The 24,709-nt window shown below is 38.4% G+C and overlaps 1 protein-coding gene across 1 annotated transcript in view; it reads left to right on the top strand.

Annotated features, from left to right (window-relative positions):
* The window catches only part of UNC13C (unc-13 homolog C), a 644,738-nt gene that overhangs the window by 466,774 nt on the left and 153,255 nt on the right, over positions 1-24,709 (top strand). The window contains 1 exon segment of the mRNA XM_070377927.1: positions 1,282-1,367. Coding sequence (XP_070234028.1) covers positions 1,282-1,367 — 86 coding nt within the window.

The raw sequence follows: 24,709 nt of genomic DNA on the forward strand, positions 1-24,709 counted from the left end.
GGGATGCCTATAGCTATCCACAAATGAAACCTTTTGAAATAAATTACTTGTTTAAGGTTATTTTTATATTAATAGAGTAAAATTTATTGTTGAAAACTAATTTTGTGTATATGTAGGTTGTATTAATTTTTTGATCATAGGAAGTGTTCTGAGTTTAAGTACTTCATAAATATGCATCTACATTTAAGTTTTAAAGTATCAGTTGAAATTATTAGATAAATTGATAGATGGAAGTTGGAAAGAACATTTGATAAAACATACTTTCCTTTGGTGAAGTAGTATGTAGGAACCATGGTCTTTTCTTTGTTGAGATTATCCTGAGGTCATATTTAAGTAACTCTTTATATCCCATTCAGGATCATATTTATTTATTTTTTTTTTTTTTGATTTAAACTTAAAGATATAAATGAATGTGAGAGCTGCTTTTGTTACTTTACATATATATGTATGTGTGTGTATGTGTGTGTGTGTATACACACACATCCTTATATATATATACACATACATTATTATGCATTATGTATGTATTATACATTAGATATTAATATATATTTATTATTTATTATGTATGTGTATGTGTATATTTATATATGAGTGTATATATGTATATGTAATGTATATGTATTATAGTTTGTTTATATGTATACAGATATATGTGTATGCATTTTAAAATAATATGCATAAAATTTAAAATATATGTATTTGTCAGAACAGTACATACTTTCGTATGTACTAGCAAGCAAGGTGTTTATAATGAATGAAATTATTTTCACTGGGCTTACATTACTTTGAGCCTTATCATGAGATTGAAAATACATACAAACAAAATTCATATTCAGCAGCAGTAGGAACATTGTCTTTGGCTTAAGCTTGTTTGATCTAAAAAACACAGCCTGCCTGGTAATTCTGAATCCTGACTAATGAGGTCTACCATGGACCATTTCACCAGAGAAGTAAAGAATCTTGATGAAATAATTTACTTTAAGCAAATATAGAATGGAAGCTACAGTCCATGTGGTCACAAAGATTTGGACACAACTGAATGACTAAGCACAGCACAGAATGGAAGCATTCAAGTTTGCTTCAAGAAAAATGGCTGTTGTGATAAAGACCACACTCATGTGTAACTTTTTTCCATACCGTTGATATTGAGAAATCTCATAAGTAAAAATATTTATACTATATAATAATGATTGTGATATATATGTAATATAAACTGTATTCTTTTCTCAGTCACATGTTTTTTCTTTTTGATCTACAAATGTATGTGTTTGGTTTTAGGTTTCCTCAAGAGCTGAACATGGGAAAAATAAGTGCTGAAATTATGTGGACCCTTTTTGCTCAGGATATGAAATATGCACTAGAAGGTAATTACAAATATTTAAACTTATTAGAATATGCGTTTTAGTTAAATTCTGATTTTGTGTTCTTGGTTTAAATGTGAAGAATTGATGCATCAAAACATTGATTGTTGTGATCAGTTTAGTTCTAAAACTTATTTCCACATTGTAGAAAGATAATGATCACAAAGTATTTAAAACTACTGAAGAGATACATATATTTTTAATCAAATGGTTTCAGTTGCAGAATAATAGTGAGTATTTAATTTGTAGAATAAGGTTTAGATGCAGGAATATTTTATGGCATAAATCAGATCATGTCAAGAGGATGGATGAGTGATATTTGTTCAGATATTTGTCTTCATAGACTTAGAAATGGTGTCTTAGAATGGGCAGGTTAAAATCTGGCCAAAGCTGGTACAAGGACAATGACAGGACGCTTCACCAGAAATTCCACTTTCAATATACACAAATCACAGATGTAAAGCGAGGAAGATACAGCTCTCAGCTGAAAAACTGTAAGTTTCTTTGAGCACCCAACATTGTGTTTACAGGTGAAGATAGAATGTTTAACCAGCCTGGGGTTCCTGCTCTCTAGGAACTTAAAATCTTGTAGAAAGTTTTCTTTGTACTTATTCAATGTATATTAAGGCCCTAGATGCTAAATACCCAGACTACACTCAATATGGAAGATACAACAGTGAACAGGCTGGCCATGGTCCCTGCCCTAGACAATATTATGGAGGACAGCTGCAAATATGCAAACGGTCACCATATGGGATAGTCAGGTGTTGGAGAAGACTCTTGAGAGTCCCTTGGACTGCAAGGAGATCCAACCAGTCCATCCTAAAGGAAATCAGTCCTGAATATTCTTTGGAAAATTGGACTGATGCTGAAGCTGGAACTCCTATACTTTGGCTACCTGATGTGAAGAACCAACTCATTTGAAAAGACCCTGATGCTGGGAAGGACTGAAGGCAGGAGGAGAAAGGGACAACAGAGGATGAGATGGTTGGATAGCATCACCAACTCCATGGACATGAGTTTGAGTGAACTCTGGGAGTTTGTGATGGACAGGGAAGCCTGGTGTGCTGGAGTCCATTGAGTTGCAAAGAGTTGGACATAACTGAGCAACTGAACTGAAAGATGATGGGCTATCTAGAGGTGAAACTCTGAAGTCAGACTTGGGACAGGGGGTGAGGCAGGTTTTCTAGAGGAACCTCCTCTGAGGAAGTGTTGTCTTGACAAAGAACTGAAGTTATATGTAGGAGTTCACTTTGGGAAAAGATGAACAGGAAGCATCTCTGTCTCTTTCTGGTGGAGGACAGTGCATTAGCAAGTAGAGTGAGCACAAGGTGTATTTGATAAGAGAATTTAGCTGATTCTGTGAGCAAGAAGTAGCAAGAAATGAGGCTGGAGGAATTGGCAGGGACCAGCATGCAGTGCCTTTTGGGCCACAGTGAGGAGTTTAACTCTCTGCTAACAGAAATAAGAGCCCATAGAGAACTTCAGGAGGGACGTGTCCTGTTCACACAGGAACTAAGAACAGACATCAGCATGGCAGATGGATTGGTAGAGTGGGTGCTCACTGTGCCACTGTTTTGCTGCTGTTGTTGTTGTTTGTTTGTTTTTAGTGTTACTAAAATGTAAGCTTGCTACTAGGCCACACAGAGGACACATACAGTACTTTTCCTTATTCAAAAAAGAAGGTACACGATAGATTTTAATACCTGGTTTTCTGGTAAAATCTAATTAAATAAATTAGGGTTTATCCTTAAACTTACACCACAACTTGCTCCAAGATGCAAACTCCTTTTTCTGCAGTGAAGCATTCCTTCTCTATTGTATTAATCAATCCTGCTTTCTCTACCTCTGCCTCCTCTCAAACACATCCTTTTATACCACTCTGTTTTGGTTGTCTCTTTGGGACCCAAAAGGCATCTTAAGCATCTTAAATCAGACAGTAACCACCAGTCCACTAGACCAGTAAGTTTCTTCAGATAGCATTTACTCCCCTAGTCCTATCCCTGACACGTTACCACCCTCCTGATTGCCTATTCAGTTCAGTCCAGTCGCTCAGTCGTGCTGGACTCTTTGCGACTCCATGGACTGCAGCACTTCAATGTAGAATTCTTAATCTCCTCTGTCAAACCCTGCTTCTTTCCCTTGCCTCGTGATTAAAACTACTGGCACCACCATTCATCCAGTTACTTAAATCAAACGCAAAGAATTATCATGGATTCCTTTACTTTCCTCACACACTTGAAGCTTATTCCTGCCTTCAGGCTTTTTTTGCTAGCTGGTCTAATGCCTGAATTTCTCTTCCCACCACTCTTCTCCAGCAGCCCTGTGGGGCTCAATTTAATGGCACTTGCTCAAAATCTAAAGTAACCTCCATGAATAGCCTTATTTTAACCCTCTGCCTAGAAACTAATTATTATCCAATTTAGTTACTTAGGCTTACTTCTTATCTGTCTTCTGTACCACCATGTATATTTTTTTGTCTGTGATTTTTATCAACATATCTGTATTGCCTAGAATGATATCTAGTACATAGAACCTACTTAATCTCTACGTGTTGAGGCAATGAAGACTTTATCAGGTAATGCCAGCTCAGTGGAGTAGTGGGTAGGGGGAACTTCCATTTGTGATGGTTTTCTGTGTGATGTTGGGTATGTTCTGAGATGGCAACACCTTTGTGTTTCATTGTCCTCACCTACAAAATGAAAAGTTCACACTGAATCAGAGGCTGGGCAGTGGGCGGTGGGGATCCTGCCCACACTTCACAGGAACTTGACTCTTTGGAACTGTTCCACAGTGGCTCTGCCACCAGGGCATGTTTTGTTTGGGCAGGGCCTCTATCTTTGCTTACATAACAACATTAGTGCAACTATTGGATATTTTATTTTACATTACCTTTGCTTTAAAAAAATAAGTAGTAATTTTAGTCAGCAAAGTAAAATATTTATGTTAGGAAAGTAAATCTCAAAAATTCAATGTTTACTTGAAACAACAATGAAATTAGGGATGCTACACATAAAGCACTGTAACTTTGAATGTTTATTGACTAGAGGTTATTCAGTTCAGTTCAGTCGTGTCTGACTCTTTGCAACCCCATGAATCGCAGCACGCCAGGCCTCCCTGTCCATCACCAACTCCCGGAGTTCACTCAGACTCACGTCCATTGAGTCAGTGATGCCATCCAGCCATCTCATCCTCTGTCGTCCCCTTCTCCTCCTGCCCCCAATCCCTCCCAGCATCAGAGTCTTTTCCAATGAGTCAACTCTTCGCATGAGGTGGCCAAAGTATTGGAGTTTCAGCTTTAGCATCATTTCTTCCAATGAACACCCAGGACTGATCTCCTTTAGGATGGACTGGTTGGACCTCCTTGCAGTCCAAGGGACTCTCAAGAGTCTTCTCCAACACCACAGTTCAAAAGCAGCAATTCTTTGGCGCTCAGCTTTCTTCACAGTCCAACTCTCACATCCATACATGACCACTGGAGAAACCATACCCTTGACTAGACGGAGAGGTTAATAGTTTGTAGTACTGTACAAAAACAGTACTCCAAAATGCTGAGATTGTATTATTGAAAGTCAGATCCAAGGTCAGTGGTAATTGGTAACCCTGTGGCTATCTTAGGTTTTTGGAGACAAGAATCTTTTTCTTAACGTATTTTTTTGTTTGCTTGACTTTCTATTAGCTGCTGTATTGAGATTTAATTCACATCCCATACAGTCCATCTGCTTAAGGTGTCCAGTTCACTATTTTGCACATTCACACATATTCTAAGCAAGTCATGATGAATTGCAGTTCCTGGTTTATGTATTATATCTTCTTCCATACCATATGAGAAGACTTTTGAGTGCAAAGATTGTATTTGTTATCTTTGTATTCACTGGACCTTAATGGAAACTCAGTCTGTGTTAGCTTACTTGAATTTCAGATAAGACAACCCTATAGAAAGAACCTTGGAGACAAGGCTGAATACTTAGGTTCAAATTTAACATTTGTAGTATTGATAGTTGGAGAGAGATCTGAGCCTGGAAAACCTAGTTTCCAAAAGTTTTCTCACTCAAGAGGCTACATCAGCTCTGGCAGTTAATGTATAACCTCTCCAAACGTGAATTTTCCTTTCTAAAAGAGGTAATACGAGTTCCTAGGATAGGGTGAGGTTTATATCATACTTTAAATGTTCTTTGCCAACTGGAAAGTAGTATGCTAATGGGAGGATACCATTATTATTATAATAAGGAATAAAAATTCATAAAAATCTCAAAATAGTCTTCTTTAGGGGTCATTTAAGGTTTAAAACTTCTGGCAGAGTGTTTACAAATCCATGCTTATCCGTTCCCTATCTCTCCCTCCTTTCCTTTCACCATTTCCATCTATAGATAGCTTCTTATTGTGCCCTTTTAAAAAAATGTGACATAAATAATTATTGTTGGAGAAAATGAAGACTAGGACTACCTCACAGAGTAGAGGGCATACACAGAAAAACATTCTTCTGGCAGGCTCTCTCTACATGGTAATGTCTTACTCTCCCTATTTGCCTTATAGAATGTTGTTATAAAATTAATTTACTGTGGACGACTGTTTCAGGCTGTTGACCTAGAAAGATTCCATGTTGTTATATAATTTGAGCTACATAGTTTGTCTAATGATTAAAGCATCTGAGCTCACATTGTAAGTAACCTCGATGAAGTTAGGTCAACAGAGAAGAGTCAGTTAAAATTTATAGACTTCAGGCTTTTTGATGCAGCTTTTTGCTTTACTTCATAAACTCAACAGCCGCTACAAAAAGAATAATCTAATTTAAAAATGAAATGAGTTTTCTCCCAACTTTACTCAATCTATATTAGACATCTTATTTTGTTTTCCTATTTGACATTAATCATTTATAAGTTTGATAAGCAGAAATTGATCATTATGGTGATAATTTGCTGAATAAGTCAGAGTAAATTATTTTACAGATTTTTTAAAAGATGTACTTTCTGGGAAAAAAGTCGTGTAGTAAGAAAAAATGGAAGAAATATTTCATCAAATGAAATATTTGATGAAATATTTCATTTTATAATGAAATGAGTGGTTTTGCAGTTCTTTTTTCTAAATAAGTTATTCTAAAGACTCTTATAATCTTTAGCTTGACTGGTTAAGTTCTAAGATTGCAATAAGTTAGATCTATATGTGAATTTTGTCTCCACTAGTTTCTATTTACTTATTAACTATAATTTTGGATAATTTATCATAGTCTCAGTTTCCATATTTTAACATTAGGGACAAAAATCTCTACCTTATAAAGTTATTTTAAGGAGAAAGGAAGAAAGAGAGAGAGATTTGGGGGTGAGAAGGGGCTATTTCCCCAGTGTATAATAAATATCCAAATATTAGCCATTATCACACTCTTGAGGATTAGAATTTAGTAAACCAAAATTTGCAGATAATTTATAATACCACCAAAATGTCTAGATGCCTAAAAGTGACTGAAAGCTTTAATTGGGAATTCCAGTTGGCAGCTGACATTGTATTTGTCATCTTGGTACGGGTAGAAACTTGGTTGCCTGGCAATTCTTGTATCAGGGCAGTCCAGTTCAGGGCCCTAAAGTGTGCAAACATATGTTGGTGTTTTCAAAGTCTTTATTAAAAGAAACCCTGCTAATCCCCAAGAGAGAAGCCAGATGGTGGATTGGGTCCACAAACATTCAGGTGGTTTCTAATTAGCAATTCTGTAGAAGAGTGCTTGGGATTCTTTAAGCACTACTTCTCAAGCTGGGATTTGTGGCTGGGCTTTAAACTGGATCCCGAAATTACATCTACATGTAAGGGTGAGTGGGTGGGATGGGAGAGGGGTGTCTAAGTCATTTATCAATTTCTCAGATGAATCTTTGAATAGAAAGCTAATTATAAAAGTCATTGAAAATAAATTAGTTAAAAATGACTGTTTTACTTAATTAACTTAGGCAGAGATGGAATTAATTATGACATACAAAATACAATCATCTTTCACCTGGCTTTAGTAAAGTTTCCCAGTTCAGAGCTCCTCAAACTTTAATCTGTACACTAGTCCCTGAGATGGAGAAGGCAATGGCACCCCACTCCAGTACTCTTGCCTGGAAAATCCCATGGATGGAGGAGCCTGGTGGGCTGCAGTGCATGGGGTCGTTAAGAGTCGGACACAACTGAGCAACTTCCTTTTCACTTTTCACTTTCATGCATTGGAGAAGGAAATGGCAACCCACTCCAGTGTTCTTGCCTGGAGAATCCCAGGGATGGGGGAGCCTGGTGGGCTGCCGTCTATGGGGTCGCACATGAGTCAGACATGACTGAAGTGACTTAGCAGCACCAGCAGTCCCTGAGAATCCTGTTAAAATGAAAGTTCTGATTAAGTAGACCTTTGGGGGGCAGAGTGGTGGTTGTCTCCATTTCCAACAAAATCTGGGATGATACCCAGGCATCTGGTTAGTGTACCTCTCAACTAGTAGCAGCAAGGCTTCAACACTGGGCGGTGGGGGGATGATGGTGGTATTAGTTCTGGACATCCATCTTTTTATCACCAATTTTTCCTGCCTGCTGTTTGTTATCATGTTGGTCCTCACCAATGGGTGAAGATTATCAGACTGCCTTTGTAATTTTTCTCTGTCTCATCATCTTAATAAGTACAACTGTGCTGTAAACTTTGCTTTAACCGTTTCCATGTACTGGCTTCTCTTGATGTGTGAATTTGAGTATTTGCATATTGAATATCTTTAGAATGTCTTACTCTCTTATTTTGGGGGGCCTTCACTCAAAAAAGTATAATTTTTATTGCCTTTCACCCCAATACAGTTCCCAGCCCACCTTGTACATTGAAGAACATTGCCCTTGTCCTTGTAGGCACAGAACAATGAGAACACAAAGTTGTAGCCACATCTCTCCTGGCCTCACTGGCCTTGGTTCTACTGAGAGAACTGATCTGTTGGCCCCTGAATTTCTGTAGCTCCCTTAAAATATTCTTGTCCTTAACATCTTTCTGGTTTACCTCAGACCTAGTCTACCTCAAACTATTATTTCATACTTGTCATCTTTCTTGTCTTCCTTTCAGCAATTTTCTTCTAATTTTCAAGTTTACTCTCACAAATCACTGGTTGTCAATTTATCTTGATCTTCATTTTTTTGGTGGAAAAGATTAGCTTCTGACTAATTTCCACAGTCAGTAAAATTTCCCTGAAAAAAAAAACCCGATAGCTTTTATCTCCTCTTTCCTACTCTTAAGCTTCTTTAATGGTATTGGAATGACAAAGATTAAAGCAATGCCTCTGTATTCTTCAAAGACTCTGGTTGGAGCCGAGATTGGTAGCACTTTGTAAAGGCTCTTCCAGGTCTCTTTTTATTACCATAGTAGATCTCAACCTGTTTGATGTCCTTTGCTGTTGCAACACTCCTCATAGGTACAGAAATTGCCATAAATATCAGAGATGTTGATATTGCTCAACTAAGAAGAGATGACAGGTGGCTTTCCCTCTCCTATTGAGACTCTTCACTATTACTTTTGCCCAGAAACAGACAACTGTTGAATGACTCAAAGAAGTAGCACAATATTTATTGATAAAGTATTAGCTTTTAATGGATAATGTCTTAAACCTGAATAAATTATATCCTATATTTCATGAGACTAATAAGTTATTTTCCTGTACTGAAAACTGTTTTGTTCAGATTAGGTAATTTGGCAATAGCTATAGTTCAACACAACTTTAGGATACTTCTACATTTCTGATGTTATTAAATAGCTTTATAAATGGTACTGGTCGTGAAGAGTTGGACACAACTAAGCAACGGAACTGAAACAGTACAATTGCTTCAGCTGAAAATTCAGTTCAGTTCAGTTGCTCAGTGATGTCATGCAACCCCATGGACTGCAGCACGCAAGGCTTCTCTGTCCATTACCAACTCCTGGAGCTTGCTCAAACTCATGTTCATCTAGTCGGTGATGGCATCCAACCATCTCATCTCCGGTCATCCCCTTCTTCTCCTGCGTTCAGTCCTTCCCAGCATTAGGGTCTTTTCCAGTGAGTCAGCTCTTCACATCAGGTAACCAAAGTATTGAAGCTTCAGTTTCAACATCAGTTCTTCCAATGAATATTCAGGAATGATTTTCTTTAGGATTGACTAGTGAAAACTAGGACGTCATAGTTGACCTCTTCTCTGAATCCCATTAGCAAATTTATAATAAAAGCTCTATATAAGAGTGTCTTTTAAAATTTTTCTGAGATTCTTACTTCTGTTCTTGTTCAGATACATTATCTCCCTGCTCCCACTTTCATGGTTATGATTCTTCCTTTGTAGATGCCTCCCAGACCACTGGAAAAGGTGCAAATTTCTTAGCATGGCTTATGCCCATTCTGTCCTCTCCTTTCTGTACCTGATTTCAGCCCTCATGCTTAATACTTTCCTCTATACACATACTGTATGCTCTAGCTACATGCAGCTATTTAAAATTTCCCTGAAATCCTTCTATGTTTCTGCTTTAGGACATGTGCATGATGCGCACCGCCCCCCGCCACCCCCTGACCCCATCCCTTTTCAGGCTTGTTCTTACTTGCCATTCCCAGCAAAGACTCATGCATTCTTAAAAGTCCAAATCAAACATTACTTCTGTCAAGTTTTCCCTGAGATTATTGGGGATAAGTACTCCTTAGTTATTTTCCCATTATACTTCCTACTTTACCATCTATCCTTATATTATATATTACAAATACTTCACCCACCATGCCCTGAGCTTTTATTTGTCTTTGTATGACTCTCCCTATTCTCCTTCCCATTCACTGACCCTTAATAAAAATGTTATGAATCAATGAATGCAGGCAGGAATATAAGCCTATGGCTATAAACAGACAAAAGCAAAGATATAGGTTCCATTCCCAAACTCTAATTTCCAGTCACAATTCAGCACAATCATACAACCTGATATAATCACTCATATAAAGGAGAAATATTTTCTAAGTGTATTGTTGTTCAGTCGCTCAGTCGCGTCTAACTCATTGCGACCCCATGGACTGCAGCATGCCAGGCCCCCCTGTCCTTCACCCTCTCCCAGAGCTTACTTACACTCATGTCCATTGAGTCGGTTATGCCATCCAACCATCTCGTCCTCTGTTGTCCCCTTCTCTTCCTGCCTCCAATCTTTCTCAGCACCAGGGTCTTTTCCAGTGAGTTGGCTCTTTGCATCAGGTGGCTAGAGTATTGGAGCTTCAAGCTTCAACATCAGTCCTTCCAATGAATATTCAGGATTGATTTCCTTTAGGATTAACTGGTTTGATCTCCTTGCAGTCCAAGGGACGCTCAAGAGTCTTCTCCATCATCACAGTTCAAAAGCATCAATTCTTTGGTGCTCAGCATTCTTTATGGTCCAACTCTTAAATCCACACTGGACTACTGGAAACACCATAGCTTTGACTATATGGATCTTTGTTAACAAAGTAATGTCTCTGCTTTTTAATATGCTGTCTAGGTTTGTCATAGCTTTTCTTCCAAGGTCCTAGCTTTTCTTCTAAGGACCTTTAAATTTCATGGCTGTAGTCACCATCTGCAATGATTTTGGAGCCCAAGAAAATATAGTCTGTGACTGTTTTCATTTTTTCCATCTAAGTATGTAGTCCCAATAATTATTTCCCCCACAGTTCTGGAAAGGTTTAGTACTTACACATGTGGAAAAAATCCTAAATCCCTTTCATTTACCCACACAAACTGTGTGTGTGTGTGTGTGTGTGTGTGTGTGTGTGTGTTGCTCATGCCTTTGTGTGTTGTAAGAGAAGTCAGGATTACAATGAAGTGCAATTTGACACTTTGCTTCCCTGACAAATTATGAAATACCTCTTCAATCACACTCTGTTTATCAGTCCCCACGTGGTTTTCTACAACAACCCACTAATTTGTTTTGACATATCTTCACACAGAATTTCAAGTCTAGATTACTAGACAACAAATGAAAACAAAAACAAATAGTTACCAATTCTCAGTGCTCATTATTGCAAAAAGATCAATTCTATTCATTCAAATTATGGTTCACATGAGTCTCACCATGAACTGAAATATTTCTGGATGGATGTATCAACTTAGATGTGGCAGTTTATTTGGGAGAGTCTATTATATTATATTATAGTATATTACATTACATTACATTTGCCCCACACCCCAAAAATTTTTTTTAAAAAAAAAGGAAAAAATGTATTTGCTGGTACGTTTTAAGTTTTCCTGATTCCCTTGGCCAGTAGTTCTCAAAGTGTGGGTCCCAGACCAGCAAGCATCAGTGTCATCTGGGAAAAATGTGAGAAATGAAAATTCTTGGATCCGCCCAGCACCGGTTGTTTCAGATTGAAGCCCAGCAATCTGTTTTTTGTTTTAATAAGATCTCCAAGTGACTCCGATGCATGCTAAAGTTTAAGAACTTTTAATCCAGGAAATGCATAATCAACATGGCACCTTCTTCCATTGATGACCTGAACACACAATGATATTTTTAGTTATAGTTGATTTACAATGTTGTATTAGTTTCGGGTATACAGCAAAGTGATTTAGTTACTTTGAATACATATATGTGTGTGTATTCAGATTCTTTTCCATTATAAGTTATTACTAGTTACTGAATATAGCTCTTGTGCTATACAATGTAGGTCCTTTTATTTATCTGTTTTATATATAGTAGTGTGTATCTGCTAATCCCAATCTATTCGGTTTTCCCTTTGGTAACCAGAGGTTTGCTTTCTATGTCTGTGAGTCTATTTCTATCTTGTAAATATGCTTATTTATATATTTTTTGATTCTGCATGTAAGTGATTTTGTATGATATTTGTCTTTGACTTACCTCACTAAGTATGATAATTTCTTAGATATATAATATTATCTATACCCATTTGTCTGTTGATGAGCATTTAGGTTGCTTCCATGTCTTGGCTATTGAATTATATAATACTGCTATGAACACTGGAGTATGTGTATCTTTTCAAATTAAAGTTTTTGTCTTTTCTGGATATATGTCCAGGAGTAGGATTGGTGGATTTTATGGCAACTCTATTTTTAGATTTTTTGAAGGAACCTCAATACTGTTTTCCATAGTGGCTGCGCCAATTGACATCCCCCCCAAAGTGTAGAAAGACTCCCTTTTCTCCACCTCTCTCCAGTACTTGCTATTTGTAGACTTTTTTTGATGGCCATTCTGACTGATGAATGCACAGTGATTTTTGAAGATACTTAAGTAACTCAGAAGAATGTGCCTTATAATGAAAAGATAAAATGGAAAACTAGTATGGTTGCATCAACTATGTAGCAACAAATTAGGAAAGAAAAACAAGTTCAAGGAGCAGATTGATTTGTTAATATCATTTTTTTTTTACATTTTTAAGTAAAGAGAAAGAAAAGACTTAAAATAATAAATTTTAAAAGAAGAGAATTTAATAGTAATTTTCAAGAAAATGAAGGGACAAAGGGAATGGACTGGGCCTAATTCATTAGCTTGAAACTCAGTGGGAATTACATGACAAGAAAGATATTGATGACTCAGCAGTGTAGGCATACAGTTCTTAGGTTAACCTAAGAGAAGTCCATGGCGTATTCAGTAACATAGAGGAAGTGAACCTCCATTAAAAAAGAATGAAAAAGTCGCTTATTATGTTTAGTGCCCTAATAAAAAGAAAACCAGAAACATATACACCATTTATGTCAAGTCATTTTTCATTTTTTTGCCTTGGGGTCAAATTTCAACAGGGGCAAATAAATTTCCTATTGTGTTTACATCTTTCTTAAATAGAGGAAAACTCAATGTATTTTGAAACATTTAATGTTTTTTTGGTACCATAATCCTGCAAAAGCCAAATGTTGTAGAAAGTGGAGAACTATTAATAGCTTTACCATTTGTTTATGTTTTATTGTTCTTATCAGGGTGACTTTAACTGGGGATTTTGGTAAAGCTTTGCATAACAAAATTTCCCACATTTAACTATCCAGCATGCTTCATATATATTTTACAGAATTTTTTAATTAAGTAGAATGACCTTACCAGTGACAGTCTCAATTATGTGAAATTCTGAGCTCTCTGGGGAAAGGGACCATGTTGACAGTATTCAGTCCTCAGCACATATCTGGCTCATTAGTCATTCAGTGAAAATCCAAAGTGCATGAAAACAGTGTGCGTATGAATATGTGTGTAGGTTAACTATATAATTCAAAGTGATTTTCATCCGTGTTAGTGCCAGGGACTGCACATTGGTAAAACTTTCTGTATGTTTCCAGTGCGTTCTGTATTAAAGTGCATTATTCATTACTTGAATTGTCCATATTGATATTTGGACAACAGCATGGTAAAGCTTCAGTTCATCAAGATCTCTTTCATCATGTAAGCCTTTGAGATTCAACCCTTAGCCAAAGGCTTTCCAACATATGACAGTCTATTTCACATTAGCAAGCACAGCACACAAAGCATATGGTAAAACTCTACTTCTATGAGATAGAGTCAAATTTTATCCATCAAACAGATTTCACAGGCTGGTAATACAAATCAGCTGTCAAGCTATTCTCTAAGGTCTAAAACCTTTAGCTGCCATCCCCAGTGGAATTTAATGGGTAAATAGAAATCATTGAGAATAAATGTTAAAAAAAAAAAAAACAGGGCAAGATCCAGGTAGACAGATGTATTATAGCTCCACCTCCCTCCACTTGTCTTATTCTTTCCTCTTACTCCCCACCTGTCTTGACCCAGTCTTTATTATCCTCTCAAACATCTGGTACACTCATAACTTTCCAGCAGATTGAATATACTAAGGTGTTTGGGACATCTTACTTATCCCTTCCAAAAGAACTGAAATCAGAATAAGGAAGTAAAAGAATTAAAATTTAAAACTGGGAGAGGTAGGGTTGGCAAAATAAATGCTTACTCTGCCGAGCTGGAAGTGGGTACAAACAACAGGAAATAAAATGGAAACTAGACATGAAGCTTACCTGACCCTGCTTTTCACCTTCAAAATATGTTATTTCTCAGATACTTAGGGGTTACTTGCCTCCTTTCATCTTCGAAGGAAAGCATCAGTGTTCATTCAAATGACCTAAACTGGGGCACCCTGCTCCCTGCTCACACTTAGAATAGATGTATTTTGCAGTTTCTTCCTCTCTGGAAGCTCCCCCACACCCCGATCATTAGGCTGAAATTACTTGTTTTATATTTCTGGAGTAGACAGAGAGGGTAATCTATGTGGGTAATTAATCTAAAACATGTCTAAACTGTTTGGCCTCTAAACAACAGGAAAGAAAAAATAGGTATTCAGGAGTGTTTATAATGCTATTATTAATCTCACCCTGTAATCATCTACTAACTAGTCTTATAGCTGATTTCAGTAAAAATTATTTAAAATATGTTGATCTGAGTACTGTATTGTGTTCATTAGATAGTTGTTCAGTTCAGACGCGCAGTCATGTCTGACTCTTTGCTACCCCATGAACTGCAACATGCCAGGCTTCCCTGTCCATCACCAACTCCTGGAGCTTACTCAAACTCATGTCCATCAAGTCGGTAATGCCATCCAACCATCATCCTCTGTTGTCCCCTTCTCTTCCCGCCTTCAATTTTTCCAAGCATCAGGGTCTTTTAATATGAGTCAGATCTTTGGATCAGGTGTCCAAAGTATTGGAGTTTCAGCTTCAGCATCAGTCCTTCCAATGAATATTCTCAACTTTTTTCCTTTAGGATGGACTGGGTGGATCTGCTTGCAGTCCAAGGGACTCTCAAGAGTCTTCTCCAACACCACAGTTCAAACCCATTCATTCTTCGGCTGGAAAGTTAGACTTTGTCCCTTCTGCAATATCTTATTTCTCACACAGTTTAGCTATATTCAGTGTAGGAGGGGATGTACAAGGCCATGAACTCCAGGAGGTAAGGGTCACTGGTGCCATTTTGAAGGCTGGCTTACTCACAGAGTTAGTATTTGCCTCTCTGATAATTTATTTATAATATTAGATTTTTTTTACATTAGGACAGGCTTTTATTGTATTGATTTTTAAACAAAAGTTACAATCAATGGGGATAAAACCAACTTCTTCCTTTTACTGCTTTCCTTAAGCCCCTATCCCTACCACAAGAAAGAAGGTCAGCATGAACCACTTCTTGAGGTTTTTTGAAGACAAATTCATTTCCAAGATGCTAAGGCTCATGTTAGCTCTCTCTAGTTACCAAGCTAAGCTCCTCAGGGGAGGGAAGTCTTCTTCCTTGAGATGAAATTAACCCCACACTCACCAAGGCAGGCACTCATCTATCTCTTGCTCTCTTTTCATTACAGAGCAGTGATTTTCATCCCTGGCTGTAATTAGAATCACCTGGACTAGATTCTAGAATTGAAAAAAAAAAAAAAAAAACACCCCAGGTTTATAATCGTATTTAGCAATCATCTATTTAGCACTTACTAGGCCCTTCTTTCGGAGAAGGCAATGGCACCCCGATCCAGTACTCTTGCCTGGAAAATCCCATGGACGGAGGAGCCTGGAAGGCTGCAGTCCATGGGGTCACTAGGAGTCAGACACGACTGAGCGACTTCACTTTCACTTTTCTCTTTCATGCATTGGAGAAGGAAATGGCAACCCACTCCAGTGTTCTTGCCTGGAGAATCCCAGGGACAGGGGAGCATGGTGGGCTGCCGTCTATGGGGTCGCACAGAGTTGGAAACAACTGAAGCGACTTAGCAGCAGCAGCAGCAGGCCCTTCTTTGGAGAAGGCAATGGCAACCCACTCCAGTACTCTTGCCTGGGAAGTCCCATGGACGGAGGAGCCTGGTAGGCTGCAGTCCATGGGATGGCAAAGAGTCAGGCGTGACTGAACGACTTCACTTTCACTTTTCACTTTCATGCATTGGAGAAGGAAATGGCAACCCATTCCAGCGTTCTTGCCGGAGAATCCCAGGGATGGGGAGCATCGTGGGCTGCCATCTATGGGGTCGCATAGAGTTGGACACAACTGAAGCGACTTAGCAGCAGTAAGCAGCAGCAGGCCCTTCTTTAAAAATTATGCAAATATTAACTTATTTGAACTTCATAACAAGCCCATAAGGAAAGTGCTATTACTTTAGCTCCATTTTATACGTGAAGAAATTGAGGCACAGAGAGGTTAATTATTTTGCCCAAAGTCACACAGCAATTGAATAGAGGAGCCAAAACTTCAGGGAGTTCTAATATATATCCAGGATTGAACGCCACTACTCTTAACTAAGTTTTTTAAGGCTTTTGAGTATCTGATGAAATATGCCCGCTCCATTATCAGAAATATGCCCATAACATATACACATGGGCATATATGTAAAATATGTGGGTTTTTTTTTAATCATATTTTTATGATATTTTTAACATATATGTGAAAAATGCACATATATCCTTTCAGGGATATGTATGTAAATCCCCCACAGTAGTTTTGTTAGACTTTTCCCAGGGGCCCAAGAACCCCAGATTAAGAACCTTTTCTTGTTAGAGCACCTGTTTTCCGTGGACCAGTATGACCTGGCAAGTGCTTAGAACTGCAAATCCTTATGCCCAAACTCTAAACCTACTGAATAAGAAATTCTGAGCATAAGGTTCAGCATTCCCTATTTTAATAAGACTTCCAAATGAATCTCATGTGTGCTAAAGTGTGAGAAAACACTGTTCGAGAAGGCTGGTGTGTGAAAGCAAATGATTAATCAATGACCCTAGCTTCATGGTTCTGTAAAGACATCTTACTGTTTTTTCTTCATGATTAGGCAGATAGAAATTTTCCTCTGTTAAAACTTGATTTCTTTGGTAACAATGATCACCAAAGGAAAGTCCACTACTGGTATTCATAAAGTACATGCAGTGCCTAGGTGCTCGGTCATGTCCAACTCTCTGCAACCCCACAGACTGTAACCCACCAGGCTCCTCTGTACTTGGGATTTTTGCAGCAAGAATACTGGAGTAGGCTGCTATTAAAAGTGTCCATTAATAATTATACAAATAAATATATAATTATAAAATTGAATCAGGAGCATGGATGAAAAGTATATCTGTTAGATCTCAAATATATGTGTTAAAAATGAACCTCTAGAATTAAAACCCCCCCACCTAAATTCTATTCATGTCTTGGCCGTTGTCATTCTTAAACCTTTTGGTGGCATTTTGGGGAGCTCCAAAGAGGTACGGTCCTTTAGGTCTCAGCACAGAAAGAATTCAATGAGAATAAAAGTGATAGCTAAGAAGTGATTTATTAGAACAATACATACTGGGTTTACGAGCAACAGGGGAGAGGGTGCTGAGTCCTCAGAACTTAGTAGACTGTGGTTTTATATTCAAAGGAAAACTGGGGAGAGGAAGAGACCACCCTCTTCCTTATTCTTGAATTTACGTCATCATCAGCTTCTCCTGCAGGTAGGGCAGGGGAGTTTTCTTTTCCATATATGGTCAAGCTGGGACTGTCACGGCACTACAGAAAAATTATTTCAGACCTAGTACAATGAGGGTCTTTACTTCGTACTCTATATATCTTTTCATAAATTATTTTTTATTTTTTCAGAGAACATCTCCTCTGTGTGTGTGTGTGTGTGTGTGTGGCCCAGTTGTGTCTGACTCTTTGCAACCCCATGGACTGTAGCCGACCAGGCTCTTCTGTCCATGGAATTTTTCAGGCAAGAGTACTGGAGTGGATAGCCATTCCCTTCTCCAGGATATCTTCCCAACCCAGAGATCGAACCGTAGTCTCCTGCATTGCAGGCAGATTCTTTATCATCTGAACCACAACGGAAGCCTGAGAGCATCTCCTACAGGTCATTAACTTATTGAGCTCACTGGGCAGGATGTGGGTCTCATGCCATCCTTGTTTTACTGTTTTGGGGCCTGTCTCATGCTTCTGAGGCATGGCTTTGTTGCTAACCAGGCCTGCTTTCTTGAGTAATCATTAACTTTCAGGGGTCTCTCATAATTTTTTCTGTACTTACAATTCTGTAGTGGGATTAACTATTTAATTACCTGCTTTGTCCCTTTACTCTGTTGGACTTCCCTGGTGGCTCAGACAGTAAAAAATCCGCCTGCAATGCGGGAGACCTGGGTTTGATCCCTGGGTTGGAAAGATCCCCTGGAGGAGGGCATGACTACGCACTCCAGTATTCTTGCCTAGAGAATCCCCAGGGACACAGGAGCCTGGCAGGCTCAGTCAATGGGATTGTAAAAATTTGGACACGACTGAGTGACTAAGCACAGCACATCGATTCCAGCAAAAGATGCCGTCATTTGTATAGTGTTTAGACTTCCTTATTTTTTCACTCCACCACCATGTACAGACATACAACACCCAGATATCCATAAGCAAATGATACTTCTTCTACTTCCAAAACATGTCTAGCTATGTATACTTCTCTCCATCTCCACTACCTCCAATTAGTTCTAGCTACAAACCTCCTTTGCTTTGACAGCTGCAATAACCCCTAAACATTTTGCACATTTTCACTCATGCTTTCCATTGTGCTCATAGCATCCAGACTGACCCATCACAGTTAGATTAGATCTGGACATTCTCTGGCATATAAAAGCTGCCCAAATCTTTCCCTTTCAATAGACCAAAACCCTGTTTCTTAAACCGTGGCTTATGTCACACTGTGTAGTTCGACTCTGTTCACCCCCAACATCTCTTTCTCTTTTCCTCTCATTTACTGGTAAGCACGCTGTCCTCACACTTATTCTTCAGCTGGGCCAGATTTTCTTTAGCAGAGCACTCACATTGGCTCTTCCTTTCACTTGTAAAGCTCCTCCCTGCTCTCAGTATCTCGAGATCTTTCCCTCTCTGCATGCCTCAGTTCACATTTCATTCCTCTTCATGACCTGCCCTGACCATCCCATCCCCCACTCCACTCCCTCAAAATCCACTCCCCTTTTTCCTTTAAACACTTATTGTATCAATCATTTTATTTAACCTATTTATTTGTTCATTTACTAATTTTTTCTCTTTCTCTTATGGAACTTTTTGTGTTTGGGTCATAATCCAAAGTAAGAACTACATTTTTACAATAACACAGTAGATACACACACAGAGATACACACATACAACCAGAACAAAAGTTTCATGGTCCATGGGGTCTTGACAAGGATAGAGGTAATGCAAACTCTCAAAATTTATTTCTTATTCTATTTTTTCAGTTTCATATGTATATACATATATGTATATAATAAAATCATATAATACATATAGTTTATTTATAATACTCTACATTGACTTCATGACCCATTGATGACTTGAGCCAGCAGTTTAAAAACACTGTTCTTAAACTTAAAAACAAGCATTATGGATTTAGATACCTTATACTTCCATTTGTAAATGAATCCTCACTCCTAGAACATGGTAGGTATTCAGAATCTTTGAATCATTTAAAATACACTGCAGTAAGACTTAAATTCCACAAAAGATCATCTGGACTTATTTCCATATTCATGAATTTTCAAATACCAATAGAGCATAGACATAATTTCTCCAATAATAATTGGGAATTTGACGCAATTTTGGTCTTGGTTTGGGGTGCCTAGCTCTTTATTTTTAAATATCTATAATGAGAATGTTATATTTAAGCACACTTTGTTTCTCCTAAAACTAATTAAGGTATCAGTGGTCAATTACCATATCCCTTGGGCAAGGTATTTTTGGAGCACTTGAATGTGAAGTCTGTAGTAGGTCATAATTGCCAGGAGGAAAATGTAGTCAAGAGTTCAGTCAAGAAAATAAGGTGGACATTTCCTGAAAACAAAGAAGTGTGTTTGCATGTGTCAATAACATAGTAAGCTATCATTTGTATGAAAAGTATGTATTTAACTCTTGATTCCCAACCCCCACCCCCCACCAGCGTTGTTTTCCTGCTGTTAATATTCAACCACACCTCACCTGGAAAAAGATAAGGAACAAGAAGACATGATGAAGCCTCAAGTAGACTCTTCTTCCCTTTTAGCAGTTTTTGTTAAAAAAAAAAAAATCAGAGAAATAACAAATTGAAGGTAATTGTTAAAATTAGTTTAGAAAAAGTCAATTTAAACAGGAAATATAAATATTTAAATATCTTGGCCATAAGATTCTAATTTCTGCCTTGCGGCCCTGGTGGATATTAAAGAAGCAAGACTATTTAGCAATACATGGACATTATCTAAACTACTTTTACTTGTAGAACTTGTAAAATTTAATATCCTCATTAAATCAAATCAAATCAATCACAAGTGCAGCAGTGCATGCAGATGTACAGATCCAGCCACAGAATACAAATATCTATAACTTCTGAGGTAATATTTTGATCACAAATCCTTGTCTTTATTTGGAGATTCCCAAAGCCCAGCCAGTGAAAATGTTTTGGCAACAAACCTGGGGAGGTCATGGCATTTGGTATAAAATCAGTTTCCAAAACCTTTCTCCTGATAAGGAGCCCAGGAAACCATGCTTTTGCCATGTATTTTATTTGGAGACCTTCCAGGGGAAGCTCTGAACGAGTGATCACCTGTTGGTTTTCTTGGGATGATTGCTAGTCACAGACCACTTTGCCTGGTTATAATTTGAGAAGGGGAAAGGCCCTGTGTGAAGTCCCTTTGTCATTTAGAGCAGAGCTTGAAAGCATAATAGACAAGATGCACATATTTTTCACTCTATGAAAAAACTACCTGTGGGTGGCTTGTGGTGGTGTAATGTCAGACTTATATCAACCCCGTAACAGCAGACTATTCAAGATGGAAAAGAGCTGAAATAAGGGACAAAAGGAGAGCAATTCTAGAAGCTTAGTGGGAGAGGAAGACAGGGATTATACCTATTGACAGTCTGATGCTAGAACAGAGCAGGTTGGAACATGGGGATGCTTTGGAGAGAGAACAGAGATGTGTCATGTAGAAGGTGAGCCCACTGGGCTGTGCATTATTTTGGGAAACCCCTCCTGCATCTCCCCACGAGACTTCAGTGCACTGTGCATTGCTTGTCGTTGGAGTGTTACAAAAGGCTAATCCTGACTTCCAAATAGGTCCAAATAGAGCTGAGGCTGACAAGCTACACGAACGATATGTACTACATAGGAAGCTCCAGCCATTTCTCTCACAGTAGAAACAACTTTAGCTTTAAGAGATTATCAATGGAATTATTTTAATATACTTTAAAATAAATACTAATTATTATAATCTTTTACTATTAATATAAGATTTTAAATAATAGCTTCTTCTTTTAAAAGAGTGAAGTCACTTGTCTAGAAACTTTAGTACCATCACTATGATAAAAAAAAAATCTTCACATATCATACCTCAAAAGTCCCTGTGTAGATAGAAGAGTACCACAGCATCATTGCCAAGAGCCACTGCTCTGGCTTAGAAAAATACAAAGGCAGAAAGGAAAATGAAAGATGAAGCCAAAGTGATAGGGTGGAGGTGTTTGTGAAAATTCTTTAGAAGCATAGAGAGGGAACCAGTGATAAGTCACATGCAAGCAGGAGAGCTCCAAACATGGGAGAATCACCACACAAGTATAAAGCTAAAGAAGTACTATCCAGAGAAGTTGGAGGAGGAGGAGGACACTGACCTCTGGGCCATGAACCCCAGCCCACGCCAAGCACTTGCTTTGACCCCTCTTACTCTAGTGTTGCTCCTTTCTGGGACAAAGGTGCTAATGCTGGGAGGGAGGCTAGCACACTTACAAGGAAACAGAACCGGCTTGAACCTAAACCTCAGGGCTTCTGCTCCAGCACCTCAGGACCACCCCTGTAGCCCTGATAGGGTAGTGTGGGCCACTGGGCATAGAAGAGGCCCTGCCTCACATCTGACTGTAGCTCAACCCCACCTCCCACCAAGGTGATAGCTTGGTAGAAAGATGTAGCATTCATCCATGTCTAATCCAGCTCTCCCATCAGAACCACAGGGCATACACAGACAGCATAGGAACACTCCTACACAAGGACACTCCTTCAGGACTGGTAGGTAATTGCTTAACCTAATTTCACAGAGACAGAGAAAGTTAGGGAGAAAATGGGAAGATAGAGAAATCTGTTTTAAATGAAAGAGCAAGAAAAGCAACAAAACGAAAAAAAAAATGAAAGAGATTAATAAATTATCAGATAAAGGGTTTCAAAACAATAGTAATAATAATGCTAACTGAACTAGGGAAAAGAATAGATGAACACTGTGATAATTTTACCAGAGAACTAGTGATTCTTACCAAAGAACCACCCAACCATACAGTACAATACCTGAAATGAAAAACACACTAGAAGGGATAAAGAACAGACTAGGTAATACGGAAGAATGCATAAGTGATCTGAAAGATAGGATAATGGAAATCACTCAGTCAGAACAGCGAAAGGAAAACAAATTATAAAATAAAAGAAGGACAGGTTAAGGGACTCTGAGACAATGTCAAGTGTATAAATTTCAAGTTATTGGGGTCCCAGAAAAAAGAGGGAGAGAAGGATCAAAATTATTTGATGAAACTATGACATAAACCTTCCCAAACCTGAAGAAGGAAAGAGATACCAAGGCACAGGATACACAGAGAATCCCAAACAACATGAATCTAAAGAGACCCACACAAAGACATATAATTAAAATGTAAAAGTTAAGGAGAATTCTAAGGGAAGCCTGGCATGCTGCAGTCCATGGGGGTTGCAAAGAGTTGGACATGACTGAGCGACTGAACTGAAAAGAAGCAAGAGAAAGAGAAAAACAGAATCATATACAGGGGAACCCTGGTAAGATTATCAGTTGATTTTGCTGTAGAAAGTTTGCAGGCTATAAGGGACAGTGTGATATTACTAAAGTGTTTAAAGGGGAAAACCTGCAACCTAGGATACCCTACCCAGCAAGATTATCATTCAGAATTGAAGCAAGGGTAAAGAATTTCTTGTACAAGCAAACATCTGAATTCAGAGTTCCAAAGAATAATAACATCTCAATGTAGAGTTCCAAAGAATAGCAAGGAGAGAGAAGAAAACCTTTCTAAGTGATCAATGCAAAGAAATAGAGGAAAACAATAGAATGGGAAAGACTAGAGACCTCTTCAAGAAAATTTGAGATACCAAGGGAACATCCATGCAAAGATGAGCAAAATAGAGGATAGAAATGTTATGAACCTAACAGAAGCAGAAGTGATTAAAAAGAAGTGGCAAGAATACACAGAAGGACTATACAAAAGAGACGCAGAAAACCACAGTGGTGTGATCACTCACGTAGACCCAGACATTGTGGAATGCAAAGTCAAGTGGACTGTAGGAAACATCACTATAACAAAGCTAGTGGATGTGATGGAATTCCAGCTGAGTTATTTCAAATCCTAAAAGATGTTGCTGTTAATGTGATGCACTCAACCTGCCAGCAAATTTGGAAAACTCAGTAGTGGCCACAAGACTGGAAAAGGTCAGTTTTCATTCAAATCCCAAAGAAAGGCAATGCCAAAGAATGTTCAGACCACTGCACAATATACTTATCTCACACACTAGCAAAGTAATGCTCAAAATTCTCCAAGTCAGGCTTCAACAGTACGTGAACCATGAACTTCCAGATGTTCAGGCTGGATTTAGAAAAGGCAGAGGAACCAGAGATCAAATTGCCAACATCTGTTGGATCATAGAAAAAGCAACAGAATTCCAGAAAAACATCTACTTCTCCTTTATTGACTGGGCTAAAGCCTTTGACTGTGTGGATCACAACAAACTGTAGAAAAGAAAGAGATGGGAATACCAGACCACCTTATCTGCCTCCTGAGAAATCGGTATTCTGGTCAAGAAGCAACAGTTAGAACCGGACATGGAACAACGGACTGGTTCCAAATTGGGAAAGCAGTACATCAACACTATATATTGTCACCCTGCTTATTTAACTTACATGCAGAGTATATCATGCAAAATGCTGGGCTGGGTGAAGCACAAGCAATGGGAACTCAAACCTGGGTTTGGTAACAACCTAGAGGGTTGGGATGGGGAGGAAGGTGGAAGGGATGTTCAGGTGAGAGGGGACATGGGTAAACTTGTAACTGACTCATTTTGATGTTTGGTAGAAACAAACACAATAAAGCAATTACCTTTCAATTAAAATATTTTTTTAAAAAGACAAATATATATAATGAGATATTATCTCATACCTGTCAAAATGGTTATCATCAAAAAGAACAAAAATGTCAAGGATGTGAAGAAAAGGCCCTAGTACATTGTTTGTGAGAATGTAAATTGGTGATGGGGGAGCCTTGTAGACTACAGTCCATGGGGTCGCAGAGTTGGACACAACTGAGTGACTTCACTTTCTTTCTTTCTATAGTTTCTTTTGGGGAAGGAAATGGCAACCCACTCCAGTGTTCTTGCCTGGAGAATCCCATGGACGGAGGGGCCTGGTGGGCTGCGGTCTATGGGGTTGCAAAG

Source organism: Bos mutus, chromosome 10, assembly GCF_027580195.1.
Source record: "Bos mutus isolate GX-2022 chromosome 10, NWIPB_WYAK_1.1, whole genome shotgun sequence".
NCBI classification, from domain to species: Eukaryota; Metazoa; Chordata; class Mammalia; order Artiodactyla; family Bovidae; genus Bos; species Bos mutus.